The sequence below is a fragment of the Malania oleifera genome, chromosome 10 (genome assembly GCF_029873635.1).
Source record: "Malania oleifera isolate guangnan ecotype guangnan chromosome 10, ASM2987363v1, whole genome shotgun sequence".
In the NCBI taxonomy this organism is placed as follows: domain Eukaryota; kingdom Viridiplantae; phylum Streptophyta; class Magnoliopsida; order Santalales; family Ximeniaceae; genus Malania; species Malania oleifera.
The window spans coordinates 65,286,013-65,298,348 of NC_080426.1; the positions used below are offsets into that span (position 1 = coordinate 65,286,013).

Sequence of the window (12,336 nt, forward strand, 5' to 3'; positions counted from 1 at the left end):
AGCCAAGTTGAGTCAAGCCAAGCTTAAGCATGTTCAAGCTCAGCTTGGAATAGAAAGCTGGGCACAAGCTTAGCTCGGAGCCTAAATTACTAGCTCAAGCTCAACTCAGGCTTGGCTTAGTTATACCACATACTAAACAATTATAATTTTAATTCAAAAAGCGAAGGACTCTTCCATTTGGGACCGGGAGCATGTGCATCTCAACTATGGGATGGGGGAAGGACTGAGAGAATCTCTATAAGTAGAAATGTTGAAAGTTCAAAGAGTTTTCGATGTGGGACTAGAATGGGATGGAAAGTGGAGACTGGCCTGCAAGGTGCCATCTGCAACCTACCTTGAGCATGTTATACCAAATCGAAAATTCTAAGAGGGAGAGCCTCCCCATCTCTATAAAATCTCACCCTTCCCCCCCTTCTGCTACTTCACACATTTGTAATTTTAATTAATAATTAATTCTAATAAGAGCTGAAAATTGGTAGTGTAAAAATTCAATATTTAAGGGGAACTATAAATAAATAAATAAAAATAAGTACTTAAATTTTGTGAATGAAGCAATGGCTAAATTAAGAATTTAAATAAATGAGCAGTAACTAAAAATTTTAATGGGGTCAAAACTGGAATTGAGCCCCATTATTGAGCCCAGTGGAGCTGTTCACGAGCCAAAACAAACCGAACTCGTCTACACTCATGCTCAACTCGTTTAGCAAACAAGCCTAAAAATTGGGCTTGGGAATCACTAATTAAGATAATAAAAAAACTCTTATCGAACCAACCTCTCGAGCCGCTCATGAGCAACTTGGTTTGTTTGCAGTTCTAGCAGCAGTTGTTGTTACCTCACATAGAGGACAAGTCGTACAGAGGAAAGAGTCCAAAAGCATAGATCTTCACCACAAAATGGAGACAGAATGCAAAAATTGCTCAAGCCTACCTGGAGAAAGCTTCCAAGCAGATGAAGAAGTGGGCCAATTAGGAGGGAAGACTATTACACTTTAATGTGGGTGATTTGATGCTTACTAAGCTCCATCTTGAACAATACACGTCACTACAAGGTCAAGATAAGAGAATACGTTGCAAATATAAAGGAACAATCCCCATCGTGGGTAAAGTTGGGAAGGCCTTTTACACAATTGATTTGATTCTCCAGTTTGGAAGAAAGTGCATTATGTGTTTCACGTCAGCTGCCTCAAGCAATTCAATGTTGACACTAAAGATGAAAGCCAAAGTCAAACAACTAGAGCACCATTATAGGTAGCGCAACTTGACAAAGAGAAGTTGAAATCATCCTTACAAAGAGAGTTCACATCATCAAGATAGAAGTGGCACAAGTTCCTAGTAAAGTGGAAAGGCTTTGGAGACAAAGAAATCAGCTAAATTTTAGTGGAAGACTTGCAATTGTTCGTGGACAAAGTTGAAGAGTACCTAACATCAAAATCTTCATGGACGTCGACCGCATAAGTGGGGGAAAAATGTCTTGAGCCTAACTTGTTCGGGACATTAAGCTTGCTTGTGACCGCTCACTTGTGTGCACAGGATGGGTTACCATCATATAAATGGTAGTATAACTTTTATGCTTTGAGAAAGTATAAGACTTAGTGAAAAAAGGGGAATATGACTCCTCAGACAATTTGATGTTTCCTAGTGTTAGAGCTAAAATAGCATACAAAACTCTTTAAGGGGAGGTGAGAACCATTCAATCTTGTAAAACTCACTAGCTCTTGTAAACGTGTTTAGCCTACTTGCTTCCTTTGCTAAACACACATTGCTTACGGAGGAGGTGTCAATAAATTGCATTATTTCAATACTACCCCTTGCTTGGCATTTGTTTTCATGAATTGCTTACTGCTTCCACGTACTTTACATTCAACATTGAATGTGTTCTTGTGGTAAATGTAAATCACAATAATCTTAGGTTAACTAGTTAAACAAGAGTGTTCTAGTTAGTGTTGTTGTATGGCCCCTTTACAAGGTGTCATGGTTCGAAATCACGGTCGCGGGTAACGTCGCGTAACGGTCGCGGGTTGCAAGAGACGCAGGTATTACGTAACGGGAAGCGGGCGTAACGGTTATGAATTTTTTTCACGCATGCACAACCATGCCAAAATCGAAAAATAATCATGAAATCCATTAATACATGATTTTTAATGAATGTTGAAGGCTTTCATTCAACCTACAAATGCTTTTTAATAGGCATTATGATTTTTATATTAATTTTAGTGCACTGTTTATAAAAAAAAAAAAAAAAAACATATTTTTTTATAATTTACATTACTTTAATGAGTAAAAAGATGTAGAAATGTAAGAATCAATTGATTAAAGTCATAAAGTTACTAAAAATGAATCAATAGACTCAATACTCAATATACACATTACACATACATGAATTTAAAAAGTGATTAATATCAAATATCAATAAATAGTTGAAAATACATTAATACAATATTACGAATTTATAACATAACATGTCACCACCAAAAAGAATGACGTCTTAATAATTTGCATCTGTATCTTGAGATTGGGATTGGAAATTATCTCCCCATTCTTGTGGAAATACATAGTTGAATAAACCTAAGTTTGCGTCATTTCGTTGTTGCTCTTGAAAATGTACTGGTGGTGAAAATCCAACTGATATAGGGGGTGCATAATCTCCTCTTTGACCATATCCTGAATAATGTCCATAAGTTGAGCTAGGGCTGGCTCTGGGTAGTGTGTAGAAAAAGACTCACTAGATCCTGAGATTCCTGATCCACTAGGATAAAAATGTGAGTCACGATATGCATAATGTGGATACGCTAGATCATGGTTTTAAATAAAGGCCGCGACCGTTACGTAACGCCATTACGTAAAGGTTTTTTAGGTTACCGATACCATTACACACCGCGAAATCGGTGGGAAGAAAAATCACGGCCGTAGCGACCGTTACGGACCGCAACCGTTACGTAAAGGCCGCTACGGCCGTTACGTAACCGCTACAGGGCTGTTACACCAAAAAAATATTTTATTTTTTACTTTTTCTTATCACTTTTTCTCTCTCTCTTTCATATATCATTCTTACCAAGTGGCAAGAGGGGGAAAAGATTATAATGAGGATGACAATGATACAAAATTTACAATTTCTTTAAATACTCACAATAGATGCATTAATTAACAATTTCAAAATATTAACTTGTTAGGGAAATTTTTTTTTTAGTAATATTAGTAATGTGATATTTATGTTCTTTATTTTTCAACTTCAACCTTCTTTCTTTTCTAGCTATTTTATATTTATATTATTCGTATGTCTTATGTGTCTAATAGATTAATGGAGTGTATAATGTATTTTATTTTATTAATTCATTTAGCACACATAAGAATTTATCACAGATAAGAACAATGAGAAGTACAAATACTCGCACACATGTAATTTTCTATCAATGATGTGTAAACTTGTTGCCCTTACCAAATAACTTAGTTACTCGAACTAAAGGGTCCAAAATACACTAAAACCCTTTCTAAGGTTGGCTAAAAGCTTAAAACATGCAAGTACGCTAATATGCACAAGGTTGTGCGTGCTCCAAAAAAATTCACGGCCGTTACACCCGCTTCCCGTTATGTAACATCCGCTACTCCTGCTTCCCGTTACACCCGTTACCGTTACGTTACGCTACCCGCTACCGTGATTTAAAACCATGCGCTAGATAAGATCCATATGATTATGATGATGAACCATCTAAACCAAAGTCGCCAAAACTACGAACCACACCATATGAATCTTCAACAAAATCACTAGGGTCACCACGAGCACTCCTTCTCCTGGGGGTATGCCATGTAGTCTATAAGGATCAGAAGGATGTATATCCCTTACAAATGATGTCTCTGTGTCATATCCATAATTATATTTTACACCGCCGCCTCCACCACCACCACTACCACCCCCCCAACCCTAGCTCCAGCACCACTATTACCATCATCATCACTTGGTGGGGCTCAAACCAAGATTGTCGTCACTTTGTGTACGTTCAGGGCTTGAACTTGAATCATCATGCGCGTTTATTGGTGGTTGATCACCTCCTTCTGTAGTACCACCAACTTCTTCATTTAACCAATTTGAATTGTCCTGATCGTCGAGTAGTGGTGTCTCTCTCTCCTCTAACCATTGACTTAAAGGATCATCTTTTTCGAAAATGTAGTCCAAATTGATAGGATTGAAACCTTCTTCAATTTCTTGTTGGCTTCTTCTCATTGTATGTCTTAACTTTAACCTCATGTTGTAATGTACGAAAAAAAGTTTTTGTAGTCTCATGTACTTTAATTTATTTCTTATTTTCATATGGATAAGGCTAAAGGTGCTCCAATTATGCTCACAATTCGAAGCTAATGTGGTCTGGCTAAGAACTCTAATTGCTATTCTTTGGAACTCAGGAGCACACAAGCCATAATGAATCCACCATTCAGCTGTATGAATAATTAAAAAGAGTTTTATGTCAATATAGCGTATATTTCAAAAGTCAAATTTGAACATAAAGAGAGAAAATTGTCATTCATCCATTATTTAGCTATATAGCCTATATTTACCAGGATTTGTTTGTTTCATTGCCCTTTGAGCCAACAGGATTCCAAAAGTCTCCTACCTATCTCGATATAGCAACAACTAAAAAAGGATGATTGTGAAATATAATTAATTAATTATATGTATTAATAATTATTCTTGAAAGTATTACAGAATACTAGAACAATTCATTATTCAATTTAATGGAACCAATACTTACTTGATTAATAGACCAAATTTGAGTATCTATATCGGGTACCAACTTGGTTATCACTTTTCTAAGCCTATCCATGACTTCTCTAACAACTTCAGGAGGGTGGGGCACTATAAAGAAATTGTGGATTCAAAAAATATCCTACAATTAAATTTAGAAACGTATTAATCAATATTTTTGTAATGCAACTATGCATAATTTAAAAGTTAAAATAATAAGAAATTGTATTTGATTTACACTTGCCAGCAGCATGCAAATCTTGGTGCAACTGAAAACTCCACCAATTGTCAATAATTTTCCAATAATCCTTGTAAAACCGGCAATCTTTTTTAATGGCCAACTTCACCCTATCAATTGTCTCGTATATGAAACCTATGGTTGGTTTTTCATCACCATCAACCAATTTAAGAACTTTCACTAAAGGTTCTTGCACTTTAATTATATCAGAGGTCTTTTGCCAAAACTTTTTGCCTAAGATAATTTTCTTTGAATCATATGCTAGGCCTAATTTTGCCATCCCAAACCTTGAATTTTTCCAAGCATCAAATGTAAACATTTCCTTTAATGCTTGTTTATGCCCGACAATAATCTCCAAAGTAATGAAATTTGTGGCAAATTGAGTGATGGCAGGGCGAAGTGACTCTATTATTTGTGAATTTCTTCATAAAATTCACTGTCCATGTGTGATTGTAAATAAATGAGGTTATTGTTCATACATCTTCTAAAACCTTCTTCACGTTATTTTTCTTACCAATATTTTCAAGAATAAAGTCTATGCAATGAGCTGCACATGTTGTCCAATAGAGATTGGGTTTCTTCTGCATTAATAATTTTCCTCCTACCTTCATTGCAACTTCATTATCAGTCACTGCTTAGACAACATTCTCCTCTCCAATTTCTTCAATCACCTCGTCCATCAATCTGAAATAAAATTATAGATTCAATAATTACTACTATTTAATTTAAAACATGCAAGTTCATAATACTATTTGCATATACAATTAAAATTAGAAAATTACCTGAAATAATATTCAACTATTCTGCTTAGCACATCAGAGGCATCAACTGATTTATGAAACACGGTGTCTCTATCTCAATAAACTAAAAAAATTATAATATGTTTTCTAATTGGTCCTGACCAACCATCACACATAAGGGTTACACCTCTCTCCTTCCAAATTCCAATAAAAAAAGCTATATAATTTTCATTTCTTGATACTCTTACTCCAAATAAATTTCAGATATCTCATAAGGTGATGGACCCTTCACCCTCGTTCCAACCTCTATAGCAATATCAAGCATAGGCTGCATAAATGGAGAGTCAGCTACATTCGCTGGAATCCAATTATAAATTAGGAATTTTTCAACTGCTTTACCTAATTTACTTCTTAAACCTTTCAGTAACTTAGTGTTGATTTTTTGTTGTTTCGCACTCTTGCTTCTTTCTAAAATAAGATCCATTGCCTTTAGTCTAACTTCAAGGGCATCAGGATTGATCCATTGTCGTCCACTACCTCCAACTTCTCGACCACTATAAGATCGAGCTCCTGCTCTATTGAAGCCACTGGTAGCACCACTGCCAGAGCCACCTCCCTCTTCATAAATATTACCCCCTCCAGTTGTTCTTATTCGAAATCTTTGTCTCACTTCCCATTGTTACTGTGATCGTATGCTTTCTTGTCAAGCAAATCTCATACTTTCTTTTTTCAAGTCTTCTTCATCGCTCAAATTCTCAAAATCTCCTCTAATTTAAGCTTCTGCTTCTTCTTACCTTTTTTGTTATCTCTTTTCTTCTCAGCATACTGTTGTAGATGTTTCATCATTTGTTCTCTTACTTGTGTGGGCACATTTGAGCATCCAGCTACTTGACCCTTTTTATGTGCCAAGTGTTGTTTCAAGCGTGTAATGCCCCCTTTAATTATCTTCCCACATAACTTACACATAATAACATGTCTATTACCGTCCACCGCAGTACCAAAATGTCATCCAATATCCTCACTAGGTAAGTTCTCATTTCCTCTATCACGTGACGTATTGATAGACTTAATTTAATGATCTCTACACAAAACATAGAGAAAATACAAAGTTACAACCATTCTACAAAAATGACAGGAATAATATAATTAGTAATTTAGTAAATATTAAATAATAAGTACTAAATAGTCCTTCTAATTTTAAATACTTATTACGTATAAATAAAATATAATATTTGATTTAAAATAATAAGTAATTTTTATTATTTTTATATTTAAATAAACAAAATTATAAAATATTAGAGATTTTACTACAAAAAAATATATTCCTTTATCTTTAAAAAAGATATTTTCATTATTTTTTATAACTTGATTTTATTTTCATTTATAACGATAAGAAATTAACATTGTAATTTTAAAGGAAAAAAAGACTTTAGCTCTTCTTTCATATACATCACAGCATCACTAATAGAGATCTATACAGTACAAATTAACTATTTAACTTTTTAAGCATTTTCTCAGTATATGGATTAAAATAAAATTTTTCTACAAATTCCAATATTAATTAGTAAAAATCAAAATTATTAATGTATTAACTATTAGGTTAAATTTTTTTTTATTAAGTTATCAATTTTTACTTTATTTGATAACTAAAAACAAAAAATAGATCACGTAAAGATTTATTTTACCTAATTTTAAATTTAAGGTCAAAATGATGTTTTAAAACTTAAAAAATATTAATAAACAGGAAATATGTGATGAAACTAGATTTTCATAATTACCTTTCAAAAAATATAAGACAATTAAAATATTTATAAATTAAGAAAATTTTATTTTACATAATTATTATTGATTTCTAATTTTTTACTCTATTAAATTACTCTTTTTTTAATTCAATTTAACAAACATAATTTACAATAAAATATAATTTTAAAAAAAAAACATAATGATAAGACTTAGTGTTGTGGGTGTTAAGTGTTGAGTGTATCATACGCTGGGGAGTCTGAGTGAGACCGAGAGAGGGGAGGGGACTCGGAGGAGCCATGAAGCCTCGAAGGAGCGAAGGCTGGGAAGCACGAACGGCCGATGAGCGATGACTCCAAGCTCCAAAGCCGAAATTGAAGGGCTTGCTGGTGGCGAGTGCAACGACTGGCGAAGGAAGCTTCCGACGGGCTATCGGCGACTCACAGAGGCGGCGGAGCTGCTACAGACCTGTCACCGATGACTCGCCAAGCAGCAGCATCTGCAAGTCTACAATTCCTAAGTCCTAGAAGGCTGCAAAGATGAGTAGATCTACTCATTCTCAGGCTTTGAAGAAGTGAAGCCTTCTTATTACTTCGGCCAACAAAATTTCAAGGTAAGTTTTTTACTTTCCAGTTATTCTTTGAATGTTAGACTTAGATTGAATGGCAAATGGGTGGTGGGGACAGGGGGAAAGCAGCGTTGCAGCCTGCAGCAGAAAGCCTTTAGGGAATTTGCAAGCTATCGGCCATGTAACGATCCATAACGGACCGTTACGAAGTGTAACGTTGGGGTAACGGCCGTTACGTCTCCGTAATAGCCGTTATGGCTGTGAATTTTTTCCGAACTACATTATCGGCCCGTATCAGTTTTGAAGCCTTCGATTTCCATTACGTATCAGCCGTTACGCTACGTAACAGCCGTTATTTAAAACCATGCAAGGTGTGTAGTATGCACCTCGTGAAACTATGCTAAACTATCATTTAATCTTGATTATTTGCCTTGCATGAGTTCAAGCTAATTTTCATTATTACAAATAAACAACAATATTTGAATCAGATTTAAGTTCTGAAAACTACTCAATTCACCCCCGCCCCCCCCCCCCCCCTTTCTTGGGTGCCTAACCAAACCAACTGAAAAATTTAGGTTTTATGTTTTGAGGATAAGGTTCCTAAGGGTTCAGAATTTTAACTTCTATTTGACAACATTTCAAGAGCCAATCAGCCAAATAAAGCCTAAAGCCACCTTCTCATGTTTCTCAACAAAATCAAGATGTAAAATATACTAAAAAATCTTCATTCTATCATACCAGATATAAAAAGGTAAATAAATAAAAGAATAAAAAAAAGCCACAATCATAGAACTCCATTTCCACATTTATAAGCATTTTATCACTCCATTTCCAGTTTTTAATATCACCAAGCAACAAAATAGAAATTTGTAGTCAAATTGACAAGCAAATAAACTCATTAAAACCAAATAGGCAGTTTGCTAAAAAAACATCTAACAAACAAGCATACATACCAAGACTGACAAGCAAAAAAATCCCAAAGACCCAAAGGCAGCTTATTATAATCAAAAATTCAAAGCCAAGTTGATAATCATACAGTCACATTGAAAGCGGACACCGACATCACCAGAAACATCAGAGGTACACCAAGGAAAAACTATTTACCCAGATTAATCTGTCTCTTAGTCCTGTGCCTCTGACACTTTTCCACCAGACTTTTCCTCTCGGCGGCCGTAAGCGGCTCCCCAAGAACCCTCTCCCTCATCTTCCTCCTCTTCTCCTCCAACTTGGGATCCTCTGCCCCAGCCACGGATCTCAAAGTGGGGTCCACGGCCGGAGCGCATACTCCCGTCCACGGCCGGTCAAGCCAGCCGGGCCCGAAAGGCGAGTACTTGGGCTCGCGCAGCCCAATTGGTCGCACGGCCGGGCTGCTATCTGTGTAGCTGTACCGGAAATCGAACGGCAGGTCGGAGTGTAGCGGCTTCTGGCCTGTCCGATCAAGCGAAGACGGCGGACGGTACAAAGGCTTCTGCTTCTTCTTCTTGACGGTTTGTGCTGGGATTTCGGGGTTATGGCTAGGGTTGTTGGAAACAGAGGGTGGGGCTTCGAAGGAGTAGAGCTCCTTGAGTTTAGAGGAGAGAGGGGTCGTAGAGGAAGAGAAGCGGCGCGCGGCGACAGCAAGATTTGGAGTGCGTGGGACTCGGGCGCGGACGATGAACATTAGCGTTCGTTGCGAACGGAAAATATGATATTGTTTCACCGTCCAGAAGCAGAAGTAGGCAATGAGCATTACAGGGGAATGAAAAAACCTGAACAGCAGACTCGGCGACGGGAATAAAGCTGGCGTTGGCTGTAACTCTAATAGTAATATTATACAGAAATACACGAAAGAGAAAGAAAAGAAAAAGAGAAAAAAATAAGGTGAAGGAATAGAAAGAAAGAGGGTTCACAGTTCTTTTCGAGGAGGAAAACCGTGTCAAGGGGATGCACGGTTTGGCTGATCTTCCTTTCAAATTTCTTCTTCTTCTTCTTCAACCTCTAAATCCTTTCCTTCATCTTCTTCTCGGTTGTGGTTCCTTCACCGCCGATTGCTTTTTTCCTTTCAATTTCTCGCCCATTCTGAATTTAAAATTTTTCAAACTTTGCTAGGCTATGAGAGCAAGGAAAAGCGCCCTCGCTCCTCGTTAGCCTAGGTGGGTAGACTAACAGTGTTCAAATGTTTTGATGTATTAACCTCTATGTATTATTTCTTGTACATTTCATCTTTGCACATTTTAATGACGAATACATGGAATACTGAATCAAAGGTAAAGATCGGACCAAGTAAAAGTTTGAATAGGATAGATCAAATAGACGCTCACTCGGAAAGGATTCAAGCACAACCAATGGAAGCTTAATTGTTAAATTATATGTAATAAGGGTTGTGTGAGTAGGAACATTTTGTAACTCTTGCAGGTGTGCTTCTTACATGATTTCTAAACAAGAGTTCGGTAAATGCATGCATACTAGGACACATTAGTAAATAAGATTTCACCTAAAGTCACAAACTTAACTTTAATAGTTTTCAAAGTAAAAATCAAAGAGGATGTAGTAATTCCAAAAAAAATTAAATTAAATAAATTATTATTATTAATTTAATAATATAATATAATATATATATATATATATATATTATATATATACATTACTTACTCCTAAAACATTAAGCTTCGAGAGATTTCATATTTCAATTGAAAATTTTCTACATCTCTCAGGCGGTTCACTCTCTCTCTCCTCTCTACTCCGTCTTCTCTCTCTCTCCTCGATCTCATCGGTCAAACGAGCACCAATAGAAAAACGAAAGATACCACTAGCTTCATTCTCCGCTACCAACATTTCTACCTGAGTGGATTTGTTGTAGGAGCGACATAGGCACCACTCCTAAGGTAAGATAAATTATTTTTCTTTCCTCAGTTTTTCTTTAAATCGTTAGCCAAATCAACGATCAGACACCACCACGGGGTCCTAGCTTGGATCGTCGTCATTTTAATCGGAGTGGATTTTCAATTTGGGTTTCCTAGGCACAACTCCAAAGTTAGGTAAGGTTTAGGGAATTAAGAAAATTTACTGTTTTTGGGAATTTAATTATTTATTTGAAGTTTATAGGCTTGGGAAATGTTAAAATAGTTATTGGGAATTTTGTGAACTTAGGAATATTAAGAAAATTATAATTTTGGGATTGAGCTGATGGAATTGGGAAAATGTGGTTTCAGGGTTTTTGAGCTTCGTGGCACCATGGGTTTGGTTTAGGGTCTTCATAGGAAATATCTCAGTAAATAGGTAAGAGGATTAAGTTAAGCCATAATTTTTATTAAATATGAACTGATTAAATTGTTATATATTTATTTATTTATGAGTTTAAAAATTATTTTGAAAAACAACCGTTCAACAGGGATTTTGCAAACCTAGGATATATTGTACAGTATTTTGAATAATATGAACAGTAGAAAATCTAATTTATCTTACGAACTAAAAATACAATGTTTTCTTGGTTGTCTCCTGGATCGTATTTGAATATTGAAATTGTGTGGCAAGTGAATAAATTTATATGGTTTATTGTGTAACCGAATTTGGGAATGATTGTGAAATATACTAGAACTGTTGGTAAAACATACTGGAATTGCTTGTGAATAATACAGGGATTTGATATGACGGTTGTGAGTGGACTTTTATATGATGGCCGAGGGCCAGGTTTTATTTGACGGCTGTGAGCCGGGTTTATTTGACGGTCAAGGGCTGGGTTTTTATTTAATGGCAATTTAAAACGAAATGATTTAAACTACAGTTTTTAGTTACTTAAGTTGCATGATATGCTTTAGGAATCCTGGGGACCGTTGCTAGTGATTGATTATTAGACCATGTGCGCCCACACTGTTTTGGATAGAAGTGTAAGGTGGTCTCAGTCGATAGTCTGCATGAGGATGAAGTAAAGGTATCGGGCCTGCAGCTTGGTTGTGGATGCCTGCAGATGGACTTGCAGAGAGATATTTTGACTTTGTTTTGGGCTGATCACCCAGGCTTAGTCCAGCCTCGGGCCGCACAACCCGTACCATGGGGGAAGTAAATGGTGTTAATCATAGGGAGTGTCTTTTATGAATATCTGTTGATTTATGTAAATGGTATTAAATATTTACTGAACTGGTTTACACTATGGGTGGGGAAAAGGGCATTTTATTTTAACGATGTATAATGAATATATATTTACATACTCTTTTCGGTTAAATGGAAAATTGGTTATTTTCTGTATACACCAAAATTCATGTTGGTCACACACTGATTTTAACTCAATCTTCCATACTGAGAAGTGTCTTACCCCAATATACAAATTATCTTT

The 12,336-nt window shown here is 36.0% G+C and overlaps 1 protein-coding gene across 2 annotated transcripts in view; it reads right to left on the reverse strand.

The window, feature by feature from the left end:
* Nucleotides 1-10,177, reverse strand: part of LOC131166779 (CRS2-associated factor 1, mitochondrial) — a 33,174-nt gene extending 22,997 nt beyond the window's left edge. The window contains exon 1 of one of the 2 annotated variants that reach the window (XM_058125348.1): nt 9,129-10,177. In XM_058125348.1, coding sequence (XP_057981331.1) covers nt 9,129-9,753 — 625 coding nt within the window. In that variant the 5' untranslated portion in view covers nt 9,754-10,177. The remainder of the gene's footprint in view (nt 1-9,128) is intronic. The other variant, XM_058125349.1, reaches the window with a different exon arrangement.
* Nucleotides 10,178-12,336: the final 2,159 nt, after the last annotated feature.